Here is a 24999-nt window from a genome sequence, read left to right as displayed (position 1 = left end):
AGTGAGGTTGAACATTATTTTTGTATTTATTAGCCATTCATATTTGTTCTGTGAATTGTCTGTTCTTTTTCTCTTTTTTTTGGCTCATTTTCTATTGGGGTCTTAGTGTTTCTTTCTAATTAATTTGTATGAGATCTTTATATAGGAAGGATATTAACATCCCATTAATTTTTAAGACTCTTGACTAAATATCCCTGGATTACCTTACCGAATTTCCTCATTACTTCCCTGTTTGCTCCTTGTCACCATATGGAAATAAATCTACTCAACCTCTCCTTTATCCATTGCTCTCATTCACATTACTGAACTTTTTTCTCTCTTGGTCTTCCACACTATACCTTCTTTGTTACTCCTATCTAAACTAATGGGAATGAAGTTGAGATAGCTGACATTTTACCTCCTAGATATTTTTCAGCTCTCACTCAAAACATTTTCACCATTGTTGCTTTAAACGATTTAAACAATTTATTGCTTGCCTAGTTAAATTTGTGTATGTGATTGCTCTAAGTTTGTCTCTATTGATGTAAGCTTCTAAAGACTAGGAACTGTATGTAATATGTTTTCTACAGCAATTCACACAGTACAGTATATAGGTATATGCTTAAGTATTTTTGAGATGGAAGAATATCATAAAGTGGGCTTTTGAATATGCATGTTAAAAATACTTATTTCTTAAGGACTCTGGTAATATAGTTTTATTTTTCTCTCTTTTTTCCATATTCTGTGTCATTTAAAAAAAGGAAGCAATAGAGGCCTTTAATGCTCCTAATAGTAGCAAATTCATCTTTATGCTGAGTACCAGAGCTGGAGGTCTTGGAATTAACCTGGCAAGTGCTGATGTGGTTATACTATATGATTCAGACTGGAATCCACAGGTTGATCTACAAGCTATGGTTAGTAATCTTTAATGATGTCAGAAATTTATCTTAGCTAGGAATACTGTTGTTATTTATGCAGCACAGATGTAATTTGTGAAAAAAGGGCAACAACAACTTTTGGGAGGTTTTCTAAATGTTATAATAGATTACCTTGGAAAACAAAGATACTGTGCTAATTGCAAAAACAGAAAAAACAAAAACAAACACACACACCCCAATCCTTATTCCTGAATATTGAAGAAGACATATGTCTTAATGAGAAAGGTTAAAAAGTTAATCTGTTGATATTAATTTTTGTGAACAACTAAATATATTAAGATCCTTAGCACTGAAATTGGGGGAGGTATGTTTTCGACTTTTGTAATAAGATATTTGGGGTGAGGAGGTAAAAAGGTAACAAAGAAATATTCTAGGAAAACGTTTGATACCTAAGGACACATTGGAAACTATCCTACTGTTTTAAAAAAGAATTCAAGGAGCCATTTCTTTTATCTGTCATGATGTTGTCATTTACTGAGTTATTGCTACAACTTCTGGCAGTATGACTCACATTTTAAGATAATGTAGTCTCAGAAGTACAAATATGCAAAATAGCTATGCACTCAAAATCCTAGTAAATTACTGGATAATTTGCTATATTTGGAAGCAATTAAAGTCATATGTCAATGAGGCTTAGCTTAGAAGTCCTTCCTTTTTTAAAGATTTTATATATTTATATTTTTTGGTGCTGAAACCTGAGAGTGAACTCACCACCTTCTGTTTTAAATTTTTTTTATAACAGAGAACTGAAACATATTGACTATCAGGGCATTTTTATTTTTATTTTTTTTTAAGATTTATATTTTTAGGGGCAGAGGGAGAGACTTTCAAGCAGGCTCCCTGCTAAGCATGAAGCCTGATGCGGGGCTTGATCTCATGACCAATGAGCTCATGATTAATGAGATCATGACCTAAGTGGACACCAAAGAGTCAGGCACCCCAGGATGTTTTTAGATTGAAATGCTTTTTTATCATCACTTTAGCATGGTACTGAGCTACCTGTTTGATATGAGCTACCTGTTTGATATGACTCCATAGGAGTGAGCCCCAGTAACTTACAGGGTTATTAAACTGGGAAACCTGTTGATAACACTTCATTTCCTTAAAATTGTGATACTATAGCTGATCTTTCATGATTGACTGATTTGAGTTTGAAATTTTAAGTTTGTATAGGGGTGTTGTATTCTCATTCAATGTGCTTTGTTGAAATTGTTGCTGAACTCTAGTGTTTTTATATTTAATTCAAGGGCTGTTTTGAATCTTGTTTCTTTGATTTTTCTCGACTGCCCTCCTCCCTTCACCTGTTTGCTCTAGCAGCTTCAGTGTTCTAAAGATAATTACCCTGGCTGTTTTTATATTGTTGGAACTTGCCATCTGTCACCTTTACTAACTATAAACCATAGGACCAATCCTAGACCACTGTATAGTAAGGATATTAATATACCACTAATTTTTATTACCTTTTATTACACATCCTTGAATTGCCTCCATAAGCAGAAAGAACTGCTTGATCATGAAATAAAAGTGACTTGCCACCATAGCAACCATTGCTAACTACTTTGGCCCTCACAAAACTACTTTCTAGTGTGGAAGGTGTTTGCATCTAGTGACTTAATGTTACTTAATAAACTCTGTATAGTCCTCATCTTAAAAGGGCTTTGGCTTCTGTCCATTAATGGGACAGTATAATAATATGGGCAGATATTTTTGGTCCCAGAGACCTCTAGATATATATTTTTTAAGATTTTATTTATTAGAGAGAGAGAGAGCACGAGCAAGGGGAAGGGCAGAGGGAGAGAGAGATAGAGAGAAGCAGACTCTCCACTGAGCCGAGAGCCCAACATGGGGCTCAATCCCAGGGCCCTGAGATCATGATTTGAGCCAAAGGCAGACGCTTAACCAATTGAGCCACCAAGGCGCCCCATAGATATTCTTAATACTCATCATCTTCCTTTAAAAAGTGGCAGGTCTAGAGAACTCAAAAACTAATTTAATATTCAGAATTTTATAGCATATGGTGGCTGTACTATATATTTTATCCAGAGTACCCAATATATCTTATATTAGGATTCTTTCTTCTAGGATCGAGCACATCGTATTGGTCAAAAGAAGCCAGTACGTGTGTTCCGTCTCATCACTGATAACACCGTTGAAGAAAGAATTGTAGAAAGAGCAGAGATAAAACTGAGACTTGACTCAATTGTTATACAACAAGGTAAACTTGTAAACTTAATTAGGTGTTCTTTTTAATGCAATTATCTTTAAAGGAGATTACTTTTAATGTTGACTAAAATTCATAGACTTACAGGAAAGAAGCCATTTTAAAAAATGCTAATTTAAAAAAAATGCTAATTTAAATCTATTTAATTTAAATCCTTGCAATCAATATATAGAGTAAATCTAGTTGAACATCACTAGCTTATAGTTGAATGCAAGTGGCAGTCTTCTGAAGTACCTGATATTATTTAGCAGTTCAAATGTCTAGTTAAAATTTTCTTAAAAATATTTCTTGACTTTATTTATTTATGAGAGATAGAGCGAGCATGCGCACAGGTTCATGAGGTGGGGAGGGGAACTGCCGAAGGAGAGGGAGAAGCGGGCTCCCTGCTGAGCAGAGATAGATTCAGGGCTCCATCCCAGGACCCTGGGATCATGACCTGAGCTGAAGGCAGACACAACCGACTGAGCCCCCCAGGCGCCCCTAAACATTTTGTAAATGCATATTGGAGAGTGCCTGTTGATACAAAGAAATTTGAACTGAAAAATGAAGTTTGAAAAATGAATAAAATGTTTCTGTTTTTCTGAGTTTTAACTGAGTTTTACAGAAGAAAACTCATTGAAATAGAAGGTATGGTAGAAGAAAAACTTGTAGGTGTGTTCATTAATATAACTGTAAAGCTTTACTTACAGTTAAATGTACTAGTGTCTGATTAAAACTATTATGCTATGCTTTCTCTGGAATATAATTGAATACAAAACTTCTATTATTATTATCTATTATATTATATATCTATTATTATATATATATTATCTATTATATTATATATCTATTATTATTATCTATATTATTATATATCTATTATCTTCTAATATTATTATCTATTATAATTGAATACAAAACTTCTATTATTATTATCTTTATTATTATTAGGAAGACTCATTGACCAGCAATCTAACAAGCTGGCAAAAGAGGAAATGTTGCAGATGATACGTCATGGAGCCACCCATGTTTTCGCTTCTAAAGAAAGTGAGCTGACAGATGAAGATATTACAACTCTTCTGGAAAGAGGAGAAAAGAAGGTTAGTTAAAATGTCATTTGTTTTCATGATGAATTGCTTTAAAATCAACATACTTCAGCATGCTTAATTGGATTTGTGTTGTTTCACATGACTCATGTTCTCTCTAAGGATTTGTGGATTTATATCCAGAGGTAGTTTAGGGTTTTTTAGTTTAATTTTTGTTAAGAACGACTAAGAACTAGAGTTTAAAAATGAGTGATCTTACATCTCACGTTTATTGAAAATAATGTTGGTATTTACTTAAAAGCCAAATAAATTTCATGTTTAGTCACATATCAGGACTACATTTTTGCAACCTTTTTCTTGCACTGGATTGGAAATTATTTTCTCACACATTGTGTTAAGTGAAAACCTTTTGTGAACATTTCATGAAATATTAAAGCATTATTTGTTAAAGTCTAATAAACTATTTCAGAATATTGCAATTTTGTGTTGAATTTACCTTTTTTGGTGGGGTTCTGAAATAGTTCTATTCTAGTCCTACCTTCTTTTTTTACAAATTACTTTGGACAATTTCAAATACACATAAAAATAGGTATTATATGACTACATCTTCACTGATAAAAGACTTTAAAGAAAGCCTGAGAATACTTGAATACCTATTTAAATATTTAAAGTACTTGGAGCAAGTAGAATTTATATTCATTTAGTATTAGCATTGCATTCTTACCGTGTAAATTAACAGATTGGATATTTCATGTCAAACCTGACTTTTAAAAAGCTAGAGAGCCCACAGATTTTTTATAAGTAATTCAGCAATAATTTTCTAATTTCAATGCATTGAACTGTAGACTGCAGAGATGAATGAACGCTTGCAGAAAATGGGAGAGTCTTCTCTGAGAAATTTTAGAATGGATACTGAACAAAGTTTGTACAAGTTTGAAGGAGAAGATTATAGAGAAAAACAGAAGGTAACTTTTTATTCTCAGCCATTAGCCTCTCAAATTAGCATTTCTTCCCATAACCATTATTAAAAAACACTGACGGGGTGCCTGGCTGGCTCAGTCTGTAGAGTGGTGACTCTTGATCTTGGGGTTGTGAGTTCAAGTCCCATGTTGGGTGTAGGGATTACTTAAAAATATAAAGAAATAAAATTAAAACAATAATAAAATTTAAAAGACCCTACTGACACTCTCCTATTACAATGCTCTGCTATGGAGTGAAATTTGATGTAGGTCAAATCTCCTGCAAGTGCTATGTTTAATAAACTTAAACTTAAGCTGGATGATGATGATTGCCATCATGCTCATCATCATTTTTGCTGCTTTTGATACTGTTGTTTTCAAGAAGCAGTACAGTACTGTGGTGGAGTTCCTGAATTCTGAAGCTGAAATCCCAACTGTATCACTAATTCAGTAACTTTGGGCACTTATTTTTCTCCTGTCAGATGGAGGGTATAGTAATATATGGCATGGACAGCAAAAGTCCTTTGAGGAAATAGAGGAGTTTTATTTATTTTGTTTCAAGTTATGGCTATAACTAAAAATTTTTAGATTTAGAAATTATTTGTACAAAAAATATAGAGTTCTCATATATCTTTCAGCTAGCTTCCCTTAATATTAACAATTTACATAATCATAGTACAATGATCAAATCCAGGAAATTAACACATTTTCTCCTTAATGTTCTTTCTCTTTTCTGGGGGATACAAACCAGGATCTCACATTGCAATTTGAAAAATCTCTATTTTTAAGATCACTTTTAGATTCACCACAAAATCAAGTGAAAAATACAGAGTTCCCATATTCTACCTCTCCCAAACATCGCCTACTACACTATCAATCTCACATCACAGTGGTACATTTGTTACATTTGAACCTACACTGACACATCATTATCATCCAAAGTCCATCTTTTATGTTAAGGTTCACTTTTTGTATTGTACATTCTGTGGATTCAGATAAATGTGTAATGACACGTATCCACCATTATAGTATCATACAGAGGAAATTCACTGCCCCCTAAAAGCCCTCTGTGTTCTGCCTATTCATTTCTCCCTCCTTCTGTAGCCTCTGGCAACAACTAATCTTTGTACTACCTCCATAGTTTTGCTTTTTCCAGAATATCGTATAGTTGGAGTCCTATAGTACATAGCTTTTTCATATGGGCTTCTTTCATTTAGTCCTTTGCCTTTAAGATGCCTTTGTGTTTTTTCATGGCTTCATAGTTCATTTCTTTTTTAGTACTGAGTAATACTCCATTGTCTGGATGTATCACTATTTATTTATTCATTCATCTACCAGAAGACATCTTGGTTGTCTGTAAGTTTTGGCAGTTCTGAATAAAGCTGTCAAAATCTTTGTGCAGGTTTTTGAGTGTACATAAATTTTCAGCTCTTTTGGGTAGATGCCAAGGAGCATGACTGCTAGAGCATATGGTAAGCTTATGTTTAGTTTTGTAAGAAGCTGCTAACCCTTCTTCCAAAGTGGCCATACCATTTTGCATTCCCATGACCAATGAATGAGAATTCCTGTTGCTCCATATCCTCACTAGCATTTGGTGTTCAGTGTTCTGGATTTGGCCTAATAGGTGTGTAGTAGTATCTCATTCTAATTTGCATTTCACTGACATAAGATGTTGAGCACCTTTTCATTTATTTCTATCTGTATATCTTCTTTGGTGAGACATCTATTCAGGTTTTTTGCCCATTTGTAAAATCAGGTTGTTTTCTTAGTGTTGAATTATAAGTTTTTTGTATATTTTGGATAACAGTCCTTTATAAGATGTGTCTTGCAAGTATTCTTTATGTGCATTTTTCTTATTCTCTTGACCCACATTGCATTTTTTTGCTGTGTCTTTTTAGGTTCCTTAATTTGAATTAGTCCTCAACCTTCTTTTGTCTTTCATGATCTTTACACTTTTGAAGAGTATTTGTTAGTTGTTTTGTAGTTTTGGGGTTTGTTTGACATTATCTCATGATTGGATTGAGATTATGTATTCTTTGGCAAGAATGCCATGGCAGGGATATTAAGTCTTCAGTATATTTTACCAGGGAATATATGATGTTGTGTCCTATTACAGGAAATATTAACCTTGATCACTTAGTTGAGGTGGTGTCTGCTTTGTTTCTTCACTGTAGAGTTACCATTTTCCCCTTTTACTTGATAAATGTCTTGGGGAATATATTCCTCAAATATATACCCACTGATTTTAGCATGTATTGGTGGAGTTTGCCTGCAACAGTTATAATTGTGTTTGTCTAATAGTAATTTTGTATTTCTTTCATTCCAGCTACATTTATTAGCTGGGATTTTTCTGTAAGGAATATCTGTTCCTTCTCATTTGTTTTCTAATCATTTATTTATATCAGCATGGACTCATGGATAGTTAATTTCTTGAGTTATAATACAGTTTTATCATTATTTTGTTTGCTGAAATTGTTCTGTAAGCTGTTATATTTTTAACTCACAGAAATGAATTTTGTTAAAATAAGAAAGCTTATTTTTGGATATTGATTTTACTGAAGAATGAGATGTGAGCCATTTTAGTTTGCATTGCAACTAGTATGCTGATAATGTCATTATTGCTGTCATTATTTCTGGTAGTTTTTTTTTATTTCTGGTAGTTTTTAGTGTCATGACTTATATCTATCTGGTTGTTCTATCTATAACCTTAATTAGACTCCTTACATTTTATTCTGATGAGATGAACATGATGACTAGCATGAATAAGGTAGAAATTGTTTTTAGATCCCATTATGTGATATGAATTTTTAAAATTCTACAGTTACTTCTATGGGCTCATTGGTATTAGGGGTGTTTTATAAAGTGGAAAAATATTAAACAGCAAAGAGTCCAAATATCAGTGGAGTGTCTAATCTATATTCTTAGAGTAAAATTAGACTAGTAAAATACTTACCTATTTCTAATGCAGCAGGTTTTCTTGTGCTTCCAATTCTAGCAAAATAATGTACAAATACAGAGAAATATTAGTAGTAATTATGATTACTTATATTTTTATAGTTGAATGAGAAAGTCAGATTTTAGAAATATTCTGATTGGAGATTATCTTTTATTTCTGGATTTTCATATTTTCTAGATAGATTCTTAAAATATGTTCAAATTATCCTTTGAAGAGAATTGAAAACCTATAAGAATGTTGTTTTTACATAAATCATGGGAATTACACAATGAGATTTTCATATGTGATTCATTGAACCAGTTGTATTACTTTACAACCATACCTGGTAAATTAAATCATTATGACTGACATTGATCCTGAAGAAATTAACCTGAATTACTTTGTATTAGTGTACTCTTATCTAAAAGAAACGAATTCAGCATGATTTACTTTTTTTGAAAGTTTGGGAATTGGCTCTTAATACTTATTCCACATTTGAATACCTAGACCTGCATATAAGTATGGGTTAAATGGCCAGTACATTACTTTTGACCAAGTTAATTTAAATTATTATTTATTTTCATTCCAATTGGGACAAATAACATACTGGTTATTTATAAAATATCTTTTCTATCAAAGGGGGAAAACAAAACTACTTTTATTGCTTTGGCTATTTCTTATGTAAACTCACATTACAGTGTCTATATCTCATAGAATTTTAGAGTTAAAAGATAACCTCAAGATCATTTAGTCTAACCTTTTTTGTAATTAAGAGATCCCATTTATAGCATGTGGGGCAGTTATTCAGCCTCTATTTGAATGTGGTCGTATTGGGAATCTTCCTCTTAGGAAAGTTCATTTTACTGTTTTATATTTTTTGGTTCTCAGAAAACTTCTAATTTGACTTAAAAGCTCCTTGATGAAAGAGATTATTTTATTCATCTTTGTATCCCTGACACTGACTTGTAAATGATACATTAGGTACCTAACACATACTTGTTAATTTATATAGTTAGCAGTCTACTTTCCACATTGGTTTTAACATATGGATCAGCAGAGAACTGCATTCTTTTCTAGTTAATAAGTTTTTTTTTTTTTTTAGTTAATAAGTTTTTATGTATATGAATGCTACCATTATGTCTGTCTTTAGTCTTTACTTCTTTGGATACTGTGAGAGTTTGTAGATCTCTAGCCATCTGAGTCATCTTAGTTTAGTATCCACTTTTAACCTGTGATACCAAGGTTGGTTGGAACTCAACCCTTTGATAAGATCAAATAGAGTGGGATCATTAATTGGAGATTAATGGCTTCTTTTGTGTGCAGGCACTATGAAATCAAGAAAAACACCTGAACTGTAAAACCGTCCCTATAGATTCCAGAATTTCGTATTGTCAGTTTTGCCTATTGGCTTTTAAATTGTATTTTCTAGCTGATATTGGGGTAGAGTTTTGTAATGCTACCTAACCATCGTTCACCCAACTTTGGGTGTTTAATAATAATTTAGGTTTAACTCCTGGCAGTTTATCTAATGCCTTCACTTATATGGTCACATTAATACTCAAGGTAGGTGTTACTATTCCCACTTCACAGAAGGGGGAATTAGTTTTCCCGAAGTTATACAACTGGTAAAATGGTGGAACCTGGTTTCAAATTCAGTTCTTTGCTGATTCCACTGACTCCCCATGGCTACCTTACCAAGACCTTATTTTATTTTATGTTTTTAATATTTTATTCATTCATATGAGAGAGAGAGAGAGAGAGAGAGAGAGAGAGAGAGAGAGAGAGAGAGAGAGAAAGCATGAGCAGAGGGGAGAGGCAGAGGGAGGGGGGAGAAGCAGACTTCCTACTGACCAGGGGAGCCTGATGCAGGGTTGAATCCAAGGACCCTGAAATCATGACCCGAGCAAAAGGCAGACACTTAACTGTGTGAGCCACCCAGACGCTCCATCTTACTTCATTTTAAAATTTCTCTTTATTTAAAGGGATATATGCCTATTGTGTTGATATTCATCACTTACCTCTTTCAGCTACTTTTTAATTCATACAGTTAACACAGTTACCAGAATCAATTTTAGTTTTCTATATTAGATATAGATACTATGTATTTTGACATAAAATACTAGCTCGATTGTGCAAATTCTCCTCAATTACTAAGGAAGAACTAAATTTTTTAGTGAGAACTAAACTTACTTACAAAAAGAAAGAAACCAAAAGCATTCTTTTACCCAAACGTGGCATAGACAGTTCAAGGGTTTGGAATTTGAGATGTATAATTGTGAGACTTCTAAATTGCAAGTTTTGATTCTTCTGAATGGCTGTAGTTTTCTCATGCTTCTGCAATCTTGATGTATTTGAGTTTCATAAACATTTTTGATTTTTTGATTTTGATTAATTAAATTCCTTGTTCTTGTGTATAGCTTGGGATGGTGGAATGGATTGAACCTCCTAAACGAGAACGCAAAGCAAACTACGCAGTGGATGCCTACTTTAGGGAGGCTTTACGTGTCAGCGAGCCAAAGGTTCCAAAGGTAAAACAGTATAAGACCAGTTTTTATGTTCTACAGCAGAATTCTCTTGTAACATGGTATGTAATTTACATTGGCTTGTGTCAGTGCAACAGCATTATAATCCTTAAAATATAACAACAGTGTAGAAAAGTACTTGATATGGCCCAGCCATATAAAGGCATTCCATTATATTTTTCTATATATAAAAGAAAGAGTAAAAGAAGTATGTTCACTTCATGTACTGAAAACAAATATATATGTAATCCATTTTCCCCCATAGGCTCCACGACCTCCAAAGCAGCCAAATGTTCAGGATTTTCAGTTTTTCCCACCACGTTTATTTGAGCTCTTGGAAAAGGAAATTCTTTATTACAGGAAGACAATAGGCTATAAGGTAATTTTTCAAGTTCTTGTTTATTTAACTTATTTTTATTTTTTAAAGTTCTTAGATTAGTATAATGTAATCTTTTAAGTGAATATAGTCTATTAAATTAGACTGCAAGCATTCCATTTTAATGTGAGAGAACATAAGAGTACATCAAAACAGTGGTGTTTCTAAATCCAAAGAGGAGGTTTAATTGGAAGTAAAGCATCAAACTACCAAATCACCAGCAGGATCATCACAAGATGAGATTAATGGAGAATTATTCAGTATTTCAAAAATAATGATAATAATATATATATTATTTTAATAATGCTGATGTTTGAGTGGTGAAAGAATATGTAGAAAGAACAATAGGCATATGTTTAACTAGAAGTGAATATATGAAAAAAAAGAAGTGAATATATGCTAAATGACAGGAAGTTTTTAATCATTTTCCTTACTATGACCAAGAAATAGTTCTTTTGTATTTATTGTTCTTTGGTTGATGGAAGCCCTGTTAGTAGTTATTAGATTGTTGTCACTTAGGTGTTAAAGATAATGATAAATGTGATAACAAATTCTAACATTTTAAAATGGTCTCTTGGAAAACAAGATTCTTATTTATATAGGTAGATAGGAAGGAACCCATTTTTAGTGAGTGAAATGTTTATCACCCTAAAGCTAACACACTGAGAGATTAAGCATAACTCGTTATTCTATATGCTGAAACTGACTTTCCAGAGAATGGAAAGGGATACCAAAGGTATAAAATTCAGTAGTATAAGCAAAATTATAGAAATATTAACACTATTATAATTTTATGAAGTTTTCTCTTTTATGAATTGGAAGCTATGTTTTAAAATTTATTTTGTGAATCTTTATCACAAGTGGAACTGTGGCCGATTATTTTGATCAGTAGCTGTAATGTGACTAGAAAAGCTCCATGGATAATAAGATAGTTCATTTATATTTTGGAACTACAGTGGATCCCTAGAGTATTTCCACTATTTGTCCAAAGTGAGAACATTACCATTTGAAATGGACAAAACAGGGTTTGCTTGCTATTTGTGTGCCGAATTTCAATATATATAAACAGGAACAAGAAACTGAAGGTGAATATAAGTAGTTAGTTATAATCTGACTAGGGAAATATTACATTTGAATCTATTTAACTAACATGACTGGATAAAATCTGTCTTAGGAAGTTGTCAAAGAATAAAAGTACCATGGTTGAACATTCAGACCAGGAATAAAATCAGTTTCAAAGAAAGTGAAAATGGTGACATACCAAAAGAAACCGGAAATTGTAGATTCAAAATAAAAATGAAAATAGTTAAATTAATAAAGTAACAATATTTCATGAGGTAAACAAATATATCTATTATCCCAGTAAAAGTAAAAAAAGTTTAGGTTTAGATCATTATTTTGTTACTTTTGTGGACTATTATTAGTGAGACTTGAAAAATAATTGAAATGTTAAGCCCAGTTAGTAATCAGCCAAATATCTGTGTAGAGCATTTTATAATTTATGAAATGCTTTATCACATACTTTATTTGATTTCTAATAGCCCTCTGAGATAGATGTTATTATAACCTCCATGTAAGAGGTGAGGAGACTAAAGTTCTGAGAGGTCAAAAGACTCATTCAAGGTCATATAGCTAACAGAATTGCCAAGGGTGCTGGTCTCCAGTCCGGGTCCTCAGTGTTCAAATGCTATGCTCTTTCCACTCAGACATTCTGCGCTATTTCTGCATGTGACATAACCCTGCTGCTTTTTGCAGCCCTAAATAAGGACTGTGTTTATAGTGGTGTGACATGTTGTTTGGGAGGTGAGCCAAGTGGTAGTCAAATAGCAGTAATAAAAAAAAATTATCTCTGCCAATATAAGTGTTTATACTCCTTCTTTGGAGATCCTGAGATTCTGTTCCCTGCAATAATATAAGCACCCACCACATCCTCACCACAACTCTGGTTTTGATGCAAGCAGTGCCTTTCATTACAGGCAGTTTGTGGTTAGGGGTGAGGTCTCATAATCACAGTTGGGTGGTGGCCAACTGGAAGGATATAGAGGAGAGAGAAACATTAGAGGAGGGAGGAATGAAGGGACAGCTGCAAAGAGTGATAAGAAGGAGGCAGGTGGAAGAAGGGATGACAGGGATGAATGAGGAATGGGAAGATGGCATGGAATCCATGCTATGGCACCGTACTCTTTTCCTCACCTCCCAGGGATAAATGACAGAAAGAAGTATGAGTGAAAGGAGGGTTGGTTTTCATTTAATCCATACTTGTTGAGTACTCCTCTGTGTCAGGTCCTATGCCACACATTGACAATATAGTGAATAAGACAGACAAGATCCTTCAGTCCATGCAACTTGTGTTCTAATAGAGCAGGCAGATATTAAGCTGATACCACAGAGTAATGACATTATTTGTTTTCTGTGCTTACAGAGGGTGCTACAAGGGAACACGATAAGGGTATCTAATATGGTTTGGGAGATCAGGGAGATGGTTCCTAAGGAAGTGTTACTACATTGAGATCGGAGAGATGCACAGGAATTAGTCAAGTGAGGTGTGGGGGGAGAAGAGCTCAGGCAGGGAAGCCATAAGTACAGAGGTGTTGCAGTAGAGGAAGGATGACGGTTCCTTCAGAAACTGAAGGCAGGAGTGTTGGTAAGGAGGGAGAGGTGCGAGATGAAGTTGGTGAGTGAGTAGAGTCAGATCATGTGGAGCACTGAAAGTTAATTGTAGGTCACATTAATTAGGTTAAACTTTAGCTTTAGAGCAAGGAAAACCACTGAGGTGCTTTTAAGGTGGAGGGATGGGTGGGTGGTAAAATACTAATAGCAGATACTTATTTAGTCCTTACTTATGTTCCTTTCTGTTCTTAGTTCTTTTAAAAGATCAGCTCATTATCCTCATAACAGCCCTGGAACTATGCATCCCTGTTTTACAGATGGGGAAACCAAGGCACATAGAGGTCAGGTAATTTTCCCTAGGTCAAACAACTTTTAAGCGGTAGAGTATGATCAGATTTATATTTTAAAAGATCACTCTGGCTGCAATACAGAGAATGACAAGTTTTTCTAGGGAAACCAGCCAGGAGGCTGAAGTGCGAAAAGATGGTGGTGGCTTGGAGTGGTGGTGATGGTGGAAGGAAAATCCATCCCCTACCACTCTTCTAGCCTTGTCATCTCTTTAGCTTCATTTTGGATTGCCTTTGTGTATCATCTTAAGACTTGCCTTGATCCTCCATAAATGCATATTTAGCTGAGGATTTATAAGACAAATAAGAGTACATTCTGGATATTGGCTCTTTCTGAACCTTGTCTCTTCCATTCTTTACCAGGGGATGCAGACCTGAGCTAAGGTGGGTGCTTTAATTGGGTAGGTGTTGTGTTTGAGTTCAGAGTATGGACAGATGAGCATGGCATGCTAGTCATCTGCAAAAGCTGTTTTTTTTTTTTTTTTGCAAGGATGATGTGATATTGATAACTGTTATACATATCTTCTCAAAGATACCTAGCATTGTTTTTTCTTCCCTTATAGCTCCAGAAAACCTAGTAGAGCCACAAAATGAGTGGAGCAATAGCTTATTCTCAGTTGAAAAGAATTGCTACAGTGCAGTTACCTGGTATTCTCTGTGTATAGTTAGGTTCTCAGAAAGGGACTCCTTTCCTCCTTCTGCTTATAGGATTGCTAGCTCAGGGGAGAGAGGTGTAGTCTTATAGCTGAGGGTATTGTACACAGTACTGTTCTGTCCATTTTGAGTCCCCATAGTTTTACTCTGTAGTGATTTTGGGTGGGACCAGTAAGGGGCTCGGTACTTTTTTTTTCAAATATTTTATTTTTATTTATTTGAAAGAGAGAGAGAGAGACAGAGAGAGAGACAGAGAGCATGAGCAGGAGGGGCAGAGGCAGAGGGAGAAGCAGAGCTCAATCCCAGGATCCCAAGCTTATGACCTGAGCCAAAAGCAGACTCTTAATGACCCAGCCACCCAGGTGCCTTGGGCTCTGTACTTTTGAAGCAGTTGGTAAGGAGCATTTTGCTCCAGAGCCTACTTATTTGCATTTTTATTTTCTATTTTGTTCCCCCTGCCCCCGATATTTACGACAACAAGGTCACAACAATATTGCTCATGATAAGATCTGGAATTAAAGAGTTTTGTTTTAGTTGAGACTGAGAAATACTATTTGTTTTGCCCTAACCACTTGGTGGATAGCAGTGCATTGTGTGCTAATTCTCCCTGCTGTCTAAGCTTTGACCTTGTTGCAAGTTAGACACATTCAGAAGCTTTATTGCTTTTGCAACTTAAAGGAATTACTTAATGTATTTAATCACTGTGTTCCCTGAAATCTTTTTATTGGTAGTGGATGACTTAATTTCAATTGCAGAATTAAAAATATCCAGAGAATCTAGAAGTCTCGTTGAATCTAAGACCTGGAGTGAAAGACTTTTGCCATATTTGAAGCTGAAGAAAGCTGTAGAACATTCTAACATTTATTTTTCATAAAAAATTCTTTAGAGACAGTTACAAACATTTGACAAATGAAGGAAGTTCCATAATCTTTGTGAGTTTTGGTAATGTGCCATTGTGAGCCACCTGTTTGCAGTGGTAGAACAGTACAGTGTGCTGATTTCAGTTTGTGTGCCACCACATTTAATTCATTATTCCATATTTCTGTGAAATGCTTGCTAAAACTCAATCTAGCCAAGACCAGAATTTTTTTTTTCTCACTTTTCAATGGAACACAGCTCTTAATTAAAATGCCTTAGTGTGTCTGACTAGAAATCTAAGTAATAATTGAGATGTTTCCTTTTGAAAGATAACTTTAATTAAATTGTGGCTGTATTATGTGTTACTGGGGGCCAACAGTAAGACACACAGTATGAATGCTTGGGTTAGCTTCTAGGTATCCCTTTAGTATTTTTGGTCTATAATTTGTCTACTTAATTCTTACATAGCACTTTGAAATCACTCCAGGAAGTTTAGTGCTGATAAGAACCTCATAAAGTAAAAAATGAATAGCTTTTAAAAATGATGAATATTAAGGACTTTTTTCTTATGGGAGGAGATATAAGAATGTAGGAATTTTGAGTCATTTCTAATTCTAGAAATTTTAGCAGTATTTGAATTAAATTTTATGTATTTGAATTAAAATTAGTAAACATAACATGGATGAAGTCATTCTAAAGTTGTGCTGTATTAAAAATATGAACAGTGGATATGGAAGAAGTAGTCTGCCATGGAGCCTAAAATCTAAAATCTATTGGTATAATATAATATGATTTTACTTTTATTAAAGTTCAGGTGGAAATTTTTAGTACTGGGGATATCTGCATAGGAATAAACAGTTTATTTTGTGTGGGTATGTTTCCAGGTATGTTTCCATTTTCTGGCATAAAATTTGGTGTTTATGAAATACTTTGTTAAAGTATGGTTTGTTGGACATGGAAAATTCGAAGCTATTTGATAGAGAAATGTCTTAAGATTAAAGAGGTTTTTCTTCAGTTAAAATTAAAATTTGAAGCCAAAGTAATTTCACATACCAGCAAGGATCTGTTAAACTTTTAAAGCTATATCTGTAATTTTTCCCAAACATTTTGTTATGAAAAAATTGTAAACACACAAAATATTGAAATAACTATACAATGAAGTCTGTGTACACAACCACATATATTCTCCAGTTTACATCTTGCTGTGTTTATCATCTGTTTGTCCATTTGTCCAGCCTCTAGCAAATGGATATCCAACTTATTTTTTTTATGCACTTCAAAGTTGCAGATATAAGTATATTTTACCTGGAAACACTTCAATATGCGTATCATTAATCAGAGTTCAATATTTACTCAATTCTTTTTTTAAGGTAAAATTTGCATACAATGAAATGTATAAATCTTAAGTGTTTCATTCAATTTATTTTGACAAATGTATATGCTGACATAACTGAAACCCCTATAAAAACATAGAACATTTCTGTCACTCCAGAAAGTGCCTCTTCCCAATTTCTATACTCACTTCCCAGAGGCAACCACTGTTCTGATATTATTTTCCTCCGTAGATTAGGTTTTTTCCTTAGAATTTCACATAAATGGAATCAAACATTATGTGTAAGGTGTCTTTCCCTTAGCATAATGTTTTTGAGTTGCATTCGTGTCCCATTATCAGTTACTCATTCCTTTTCATTGCTGAGTACTATTCCATTGTAAGAATATATCACAGTTTGCTTATCCATTCTCATGTTGGTGGACATCGGACTGTTTTCTGGTTTTTGGCTGCTATGAGTAAAGCTGCTGTGAACATGTGTGCAAAGGTCTTTGTATAGATATATTAGGAATGGAATCGCTGGTGTGCCTATAATTTAAAACTTGAATTTAGCTATTGTAAAAGTTATTTTTTATATTTATTTTTGATAAAAGTTACTTTTGACCATGCTTGTCACTGAAATGCATCTCATTTTTAACTTATACCTTCTTTTCTATTTCCATTTGTTACCATCCTAGGCCAGATGATCATACCTCATTTCTAGATTATGACCATTCAGCTGGTTCTTTTACCTCTAGTTGCTTCCCTCCTTCAATCCATCCATCACAAAGCTTACAAGTGAGAACACTACATTTTGGCACTTTAGTCTCTTCCTGAAAAATCTCTAATGGTTGCTGTTGTCTACTGTATAGTTTTTGTTTAAGTAGGCTCACTGCCCAGCATGGGGCCTGTCATAGGGTTTGAACTCATGACCCTGAGATCAAGACCTGAGCTGCGATTAGGAGTCACATGCTTGGCTGAGCCACCCAGGTGCCCCACTACTGTGTAGTTTCAAAAGCCCTTATAAATATATCTCAACCTGGCCTTGTTTCTTATCCCTTTTTAATATAAACCCTATATGGTCTTTCCTGGCCTTACTTTCACCACTTTTGCCCATATTGTTCCAGCCTAGAATGTTTCCCTCTTCTTCCCCATCTCCCCAAATCCTTAGAATTCAGAATTCCATAACTAGGTTGTGATCTTCCTGTAGGCAAGGACCATATCCACTACTTTTATATTTCAATGAATACCTATCATAGTGCTATGGACATAATAGACATTTATTTATTTTTAAAAGATTTTATTTATTTATTCATGAGAGACACAGAGAGAGAGAGAGGCAGAGACCTAGGCAGAGGGAGAAGCAGGCTCCCTGCAGGGATCCCGATGTGGGACTTGATCCCAAGACTCCAGGATTACGCCCTGGGCAGGTGCTAAACCGCTGAGCCGCCCAGGGATCCCCCCATAATAGACATTTAATCAGTACTTATTAATTTGATTGTCTGGTACTGATGATTGCACACGAACATGTTTTTTTTTTTTTCAGTAATTCTTTTAGACCCAGTTAGTAGAGTTTACATTTAAAAAACCATTGGATGCAATTGTTTTAAGAAATACATAGTTCAAGTTACATTGCTATAGTTTTAAACTCTATGAGATATGTATAACAATTAGAAAAATACTTTGATATGTATTATAATTACATTGTAGTAAAACCATGATTATTTGATATCCCTAGTGAATGAGTTATTTATGGTAGGTGTGCATATCAAACAGTGGAAGGCTTAGTGTCAACCCTTTTCATGTTTAATGGAATGCTATAAATTGTACTTCATGTGTTATGTACCTGTCCTCTTAAATTATGGTGCTTACAGTTGTTACTGCAGGTGCACACAGACATGGTGTGAGGCTTTGGCCTGAGTGACTTAGTTTGTCACTCCATACTGTGACTGCTGCTCTATACTGCTGAACTGTCCTGTTTGTCTGTGTTCACTCTGATACCTTGAACATAGAGGCCACAGTTTTGAGGTACGAGTGAATGGCTGACTGCTTACTTCCTTGGAGAGCTGAGCTTCTTTCCTCAGTCTTTTGGACTTGAGCTCTCTGCTTAGTTGTCAGTGTATTTGTAGCTCTGTATCTAAAAGACTAGAATTTCTGTTGGTTACTGCTACTGTAACTTTTTCTCTTGACTGCAGGTTCCATCATAGCTATTTGTGTGCTCTGCTACCCATTCCCTCATATATATTCTCTACTTTTTTTGGTTCTTCATTATCCTCTCACTTCTTCCAGTCTTTGCATTTTATGTGAAGATGCTCTCCCTTTCCATACCCTGGCAGGCAGTAAAAATCACACCTTTCTTTTTGCATTTTGAACTGATCAGAGCATTGAATGCAATCTTCAGGTGCATTGTACTTCTCTACCCTGGTCTGTATTGCCAGGTGAATATGGACTATTTCTGTTTTTTTTCTGGGCTTGAGATTTTATTGTATAATGTTGATGTTGGCATAATATTATTGTTACTACCATGTATTACAGTTTTATAAGGATGTATTTTGTTCCACAGTTATGATTAAATCTAGAACATAATGTGGCATTTTAGCAAGGGGTTTAATTCTAAAATATGCAGCACATTTAAGAATGGTTTTTATTTTAGTAATATCATGGTAGTAAGAACATGGAGAGGATTATATGTCATTCTGGTATGACTTTAAATTGTTTACTGTTGAAATAACTCTAAGATTGATATGTGTATATACATCCTCAATTACCTTTTCCCAATAGTTTACTTATCATTCATCTCTTGGTTTATAGGTCCCAAGGAATCCTGATATTCCAAATCCAGCTGTGGCTCAAAGAGAGGAGCAAAAAAAGATTGATGGAGCTGAACCTCTTACACCAGAAGAGACTGAAGAAAAAGAAAAACTTCTCACACAAGTAAATTATTTTAAGTGCCAGAAGTGCTTCTAATTAGCTAGTAGAAAAAAGAAAAAACAGATCACATTTACCTTTTATTGTATGGGCTGATTAGACACATCAGCAACACTCAGGGCTATATTGTAAACATACATTAAGATCAGCTATTCCTATTTTTTATTGTTTTTGTAGAATACACCCATTCAGAATTGCTAGAAAATACATAAATGCAAAATATAAGTGTCAGTTATTACTAAGAAGACATGTATTTTTATCAGTCAGTTAATCCATGTATGAATCCTGATAGATAATAATTACTAGCATATCCTTGGAATTTTAAATTTATTTTATCGACTGTGAACTGTCCTCTGAAATTATACTCTACTAATATTTTATTTATGGAATAATTTCATAATTCTCAAGATGCCTTTCATTCTTTCTTGGAGAGAACTTTAATACAACAATGAGAGATTTCTGAAACTTTGTAAGATGATTATTGTATAATTAGAAGTTAATAGTTATTAAATAGGGAACATTTTCATTTGAACAAAATATTAATACTTTCTGGTCATCGTTGCTTTAATGAGTTTAATGAGTGTAGAAACAATATACAAATAATTTATAAAAGATGAATAACCTGTAGAAGCTAGAAAAAGTTACAGCATAAAAGATCCTTGCAAGATAATAAACAAAACGTGTACTCTATGTTACCACCTTAGTATAGAAAGTTGTCAGCAAGATTTATTTATTCAATGGATTCTTTTGAACAATATGCAAGGCACAGTGATAGGAAAGCTGCCACATTAATTACTGAAAGATAGTTTTTATATTTATATCTTATTTATTATGTAGGTCTTTTCTTTGTTATGTTGTGTAAATCTTTACAAATTATATTCATAAGCTTTTGAGCCAAATGCCTGAACGTCATAAAGTTAAGTTTGAAAATGTAATTGCAGTTGTCTGAATATTAGGACTTAACCAAAGAATAAAATAAAACATTTAAATCTTCATGTTTTATTTTCACAATTTATTTCCTGAATGTGAAAATAAAGTTATGGTCTTAGAATGCTAATTGGTTTATAGTATATGGTGAATGTACACTATATTGTGAATATACAGTATCAATTGAGAAATTGCTTTAGTTTGTAATTAGAAGTAAAATAATTTTTTTGCCCCTTCTAGTAGTTGAATTCATCTTTAAACGTCCTTCTCTGGTACCTTAGATAATTAATCTTTTTAAAAAATCATGGCAAAGAAAATGTGGAGTCACCTGAAATCTTCACCACCTAAAGACTAGGAATAGAGTTTTGAACAGCCAGGGATATCACATTGTTACGGGTTGGGATATAAAGAGTAGAAAACAAATTCTTTGTTTTATGACATCACAGAGCTACTAATAATACCAAAGAGATTTAAAACATTGATTAGTTCAACTGTTCTGTCTTTTAATAAAGAAATTGAATGGGACCAGTAATCTATTTATAGAAATTCTATTTATGAATACAATTTTGAATAGAAATTATGTATTCACAGTATAGTTGACCCTTCAACAATGTGGGAATTAGGGGTGCTGACTCTCCATATAAGCTGAAAAATTTCCTATAACTTTTGGCTCTCCCAAAACTTACCTCCTGATTGACTGGAAGCCTTACTGCTGACATAAACGTCAGTTAACAAATATTTTGTATGTTACATGTATTACATACTGTGTTCTTACAATAAAGGAAGGTAGAGAAGAGAAAATGTTATTAAGAAGATCATAAGGAAGAGAAGATCCATTTATAGTACTGTACAGTATTTATCAAAAAAAATCCATGTAGAAGGGGGCCCACACAGTTAAACACATATTATTCAAGGGTCACCTGTAGTTTGGAATGATGTAAAGACCTACAAAATTTTTTTCTACATTCTTATATTTTCCTCTCTGTTTTTTAACTAATACAATCACATTCCTTTCTTAATTTACATGGGAACAGATCTTTGGAAAAAAACTGTTGAAGTACTTGAGTATGAAGACTTCATTATTTATATTAGCATTTTTATATCATTGCATTTGTATTTTAATGTGGGCATCTGTAAAGTATAGAATTAAAAACTATACAATATCTAGGAACTAGAAATAGGTTTGTTTTACTTGGAGAGAAGTAAAGCATATCCAACCTCAGTCTCTTCATGATAGAAAAGCAGTTATTTTTAAAAAATATTTACTCATTCATTCATTCATTCATTCGAGACAGAGAGAGAGGGAGAGACACAGGCAGAGGGAGAAGCAGGCTCCATGCCCGGAGCCCAATGTGGGGCGTGATCCCCTGAGCCAAAGGCATATGCTCAACTGCTGAACCACCCAGGCGTCCGAAAAGCAGTTAGTTTTATAACATTCAACTTCTGATTCTAAAAAAACCCCTGGGATTTTGTAAGGAGGAACATTTTAAGTCTTTTAAACTGTTTTTAATGTATCATTGTATAGAAATAAGTAGAACAATAAATGGGTTTGCTAATTTAACTTGAATTGATGATGCTTAATTTCTGTTCACAGGGATTTACAAACTGGACTAAGCGAGATTTTAACCAGTTTATTAAAGCTAATGAGAAGTATGGAAGAGATGACATTGATAATATAGCTCGAGAGGTGGAGGGCAAATCCCCTGAGGAAGTTATGGAGTATTCAGGTTTGTGTATAATTTTAGAGATATTGTTTAATTGTATCCTTATTCATTTCTTTAGTGTCAATTTAATTGTATCATTGTTCAGAGATCTTTTAAACTTTTTCGAATAAAGTGTAGGTGAAAGTATAAAATATAATTGTATCTCCACAAAAAGATTATAAGATTTATCTAAAGGGACTGCTATTGTCTTTAGTAGTTAGCTAATAGAGCCAGATAAAGCCCTAATGAAACGAGTGTAGCCATTGAATGAGCATTGACAAAATTCGTTTCCCACTTTCTCATCTCTGAAATTTTGGTCCTTTTCTCGGCAATTCAAATCTGAGACCAGGTTCGGAGGATTGAATTAGTGTCTTTCTAGGTCATCCTTGAAGTAGAAAACTCCTCTCGGGCCCTTTTATATCCTCAAACACCCTCAGGGTTCCAGTCAACTCTAGACAGGTCATGTGCATTCCATTAACTCGGGGCAAGCTGGAATAGATCTAAAAAGACTGGTTGAATAAGTCTTTTGATTTGTTCTAGAATCATATCCCTTTCTTTCTCAGCTGTGTCTTTTGTCTTGAAGCATATAAAGTTAATACTAATTCCCATATCATAGCATATCCAACCTCAGGCTTCTGAAAGAAATCTTACTGGGATGCTTGGGTGGCTCAGTGGTTGAGCGTCTGCCTTTGGCTCAGGTTGTGATCTTGGGGTCCTGAGATTGATGCTTGCATTGGGCTCCCTGCAGTGAGCCTGCTTTTCCCACTGCCTGTGTCTCTGCTTCTCTCTCTCTGTGTCTCTCATGAATAAATAAATAAAATCTTAAAAAAAGAGAGAGAGAGAGAGAGAGAAAGAGGGACACCTGGGTGGCTCAGTGGCTGAGTGTCTGCCTTCAACTCAGGGTGTGATCCTGGAATCCAGGATCCTGTTCTACTTTGGGCTCCCTGTGAGGAGCCTGCTTCTCCCTCTGCCTGTGTCTCTGCCTCTCTCTCTCTTTGTGTCTCTCATGAATAAATAAATAAATCTTTTTTTTAAAAAAGAGAAAGAAATCTTATTAAAAATATGTAATTATCTCTATCAAGTTTTCCATATGTAGAATAGTAAGTTTCTAACTTCCAAATAGATTGAACTTTCTTTTTCTTTAAAGATTTTATTTATTTGTTCATGAGAGACACAAAGAGAGAGAGAGAGGCAGAGACACAGGCAGAAGGAGAAGCAGGCTCCCTGCAGAGATCCCAATGTGGGACTCTATTCCAGGACCCCAGGGCTGAAGGCAGACGCTCAACCACTGAGCCACCCGGGCGTCCCATAGATTGAACTTTCAAATTTAGTCTCAATATGAGCTGTATCTAGAGCATTTTTTTCTTATAGAAACAATATTACAAAGTAGGTTTAGGTTTCTATGCTAACCCCTCAAAGCCTATTCAGCTTAACAACTGAAATTCTGTGTTTTTGCAGTGAAAAATAGCAGAGAGGAAACATTATAGTACTAATAAATACACCAAAAATGGATATAAACTAGAAACAGCTTTTAATTTATCTAGAGTGTTAGTGCTTAGAGAAATCCAGGTTCATTAGAGAAAAGACACTTTTTTCTTTTGGAAATCTGAAAAGAGTTTCTCTGGTGATTACCAGGGAATTTAGAGGCTGATTATATTGAGTTTTTATTTTTATTTTTATTTTTTTTAAATTTTTTTTCCAAAGGTCCTGAGAAAGGAGCTTGCCTTTCTTTTTTTTTATTTTTTATGATAGTCACAGAGAGAGAGAGAGAGGCAGAGACACAGGCAGAGGGAGAAGCAGGCTCCATGCACCGGGAGCCCGACGTGAGATTCGATCCTGGGTCTCCAGGATCGCGCTCTGGGCCAAAGGCAGGTGCTAAACCGCTGCGCCACCCAGGGATCCCGAGTTTTTATTTTATATAATATCAGATTTATGAATTTCCTTTTCCTTGATTCCGGCATAATATCACTATTTCTCTTAAGCTTTATCACATAAGTTTTAGAGCATTTGGGGGCTTAGGGTAAAAATAGATGAGAGAGAAAAATTCTAGCAGCATGAATAGAATGTAGAGTATAAGAGATTTTGTGCAGAGGGATTTTCTGAAGTAGAATTTTCTTCAAAATAGCATCAATGTGTATGAAATTGTGGGAAAACAAGTGATTAAAAAATACAGTGTCAGGTGTTCTGGTGGCATGTCTAGCTCAGGACAGCTTAATTGGGGCCCACGTCAGAGGGTAGGGAGATGGAATGCTTTATGTAGTTTGTTACAATAAAAGAAGAAATGTATACAATTGGCTACTTGTGAGCATATTATACATAGCAGGCATTTATATGTTGAGCGAATAAGTGAGAGAATGAAAAAATGAACAAAGGTGCTTATAAAAGTCAGAGTGACAGTTTCTCATGTGATGCTGAGATGGGTGGTTAGTGTCCAGTGCAAAGAAGAAAATGGCCCACTAATGTACCAATTTGTGCTATGGGATGAATGCTTTCCCCTTAAATTCTATGTTGAGATCCTAACCCCCAACATGATGGTATTAGCAGGTGGGGTCTTTGGAAGGTGATGAGGTTGTAAGGGTGGAGCCCTCATGAATGGGATTAGTGCCCTTATAGAAGAGACCCCAGAGAGCTCCCTTACCCTTTCCACCATGTGAAGACACATTGGGAAAATGGTCATCTATGAACCAGGGTATGAGATCTCACTGGAC

General features: G+C 34.5%; 1 protein-coding gene across 5 annotated transcripts in view; it reads left to right on the top strand.

Annotated features, from left to right (window-relative positions):
* The window catches only part of SMARCA1 (SWI/SNF related, matrix associated, actin dependent regulator of chromatin, subfamily a, member 1), a 72900-nt gene that overhangs the window by 30695 nt on the left and 17206 nt on the right, over nt 1–24999 (top strand). For all 5 annotated transcript variants that reach the window (XM_038588259.1, XM_038588262.1, XM_038588261.1 and 2 more), the window contains 8 exons: nt 741–893; nt 3000–3132; nt 4069–4217; nt 5009–5128; nt 10475–10585; nt 10845–10958; nt 19545–19667; nt 22183–22315. In XM_038588259.1, coding sequence (XP_038444187.1) covers nt 741–893; nt 3000–3132; nt 4069–4217; nt 5009–5128; nt 10475–10585; nt 10845–10958; nt 19545–19667; nt 22183–22315 — 1036 coding nt within the window. The remainder of the gene's footprint in view (nt 1–740; nt 894–2999; nt 3133–4068; nt 4218–5008; nt 5129–10474; nt 10586–10844; nt 10959–19544; nt 19668–22182; nt 22316–24999) is intronic.

This window comes from Canis lupus, chromosome X (genome assembly GCF_011100685.1).
Source record: "Canis lupus familiaris isolate Mischka breed German Shepherd chromosome X, alternate assembly UU_Cfam_GSD_1.0, whole genome shotgun sequence".
Taxonomy (NCBI): Eukaryota; Metazoa; Chordata; class Mammalia; order Carnivora; family Canidae; genus Canis; species Canis lupus.
Note: the sequence above shows the minus strand (reverse complement) of the source record. Positions and strands in the feature narration are given on the sequence as shown.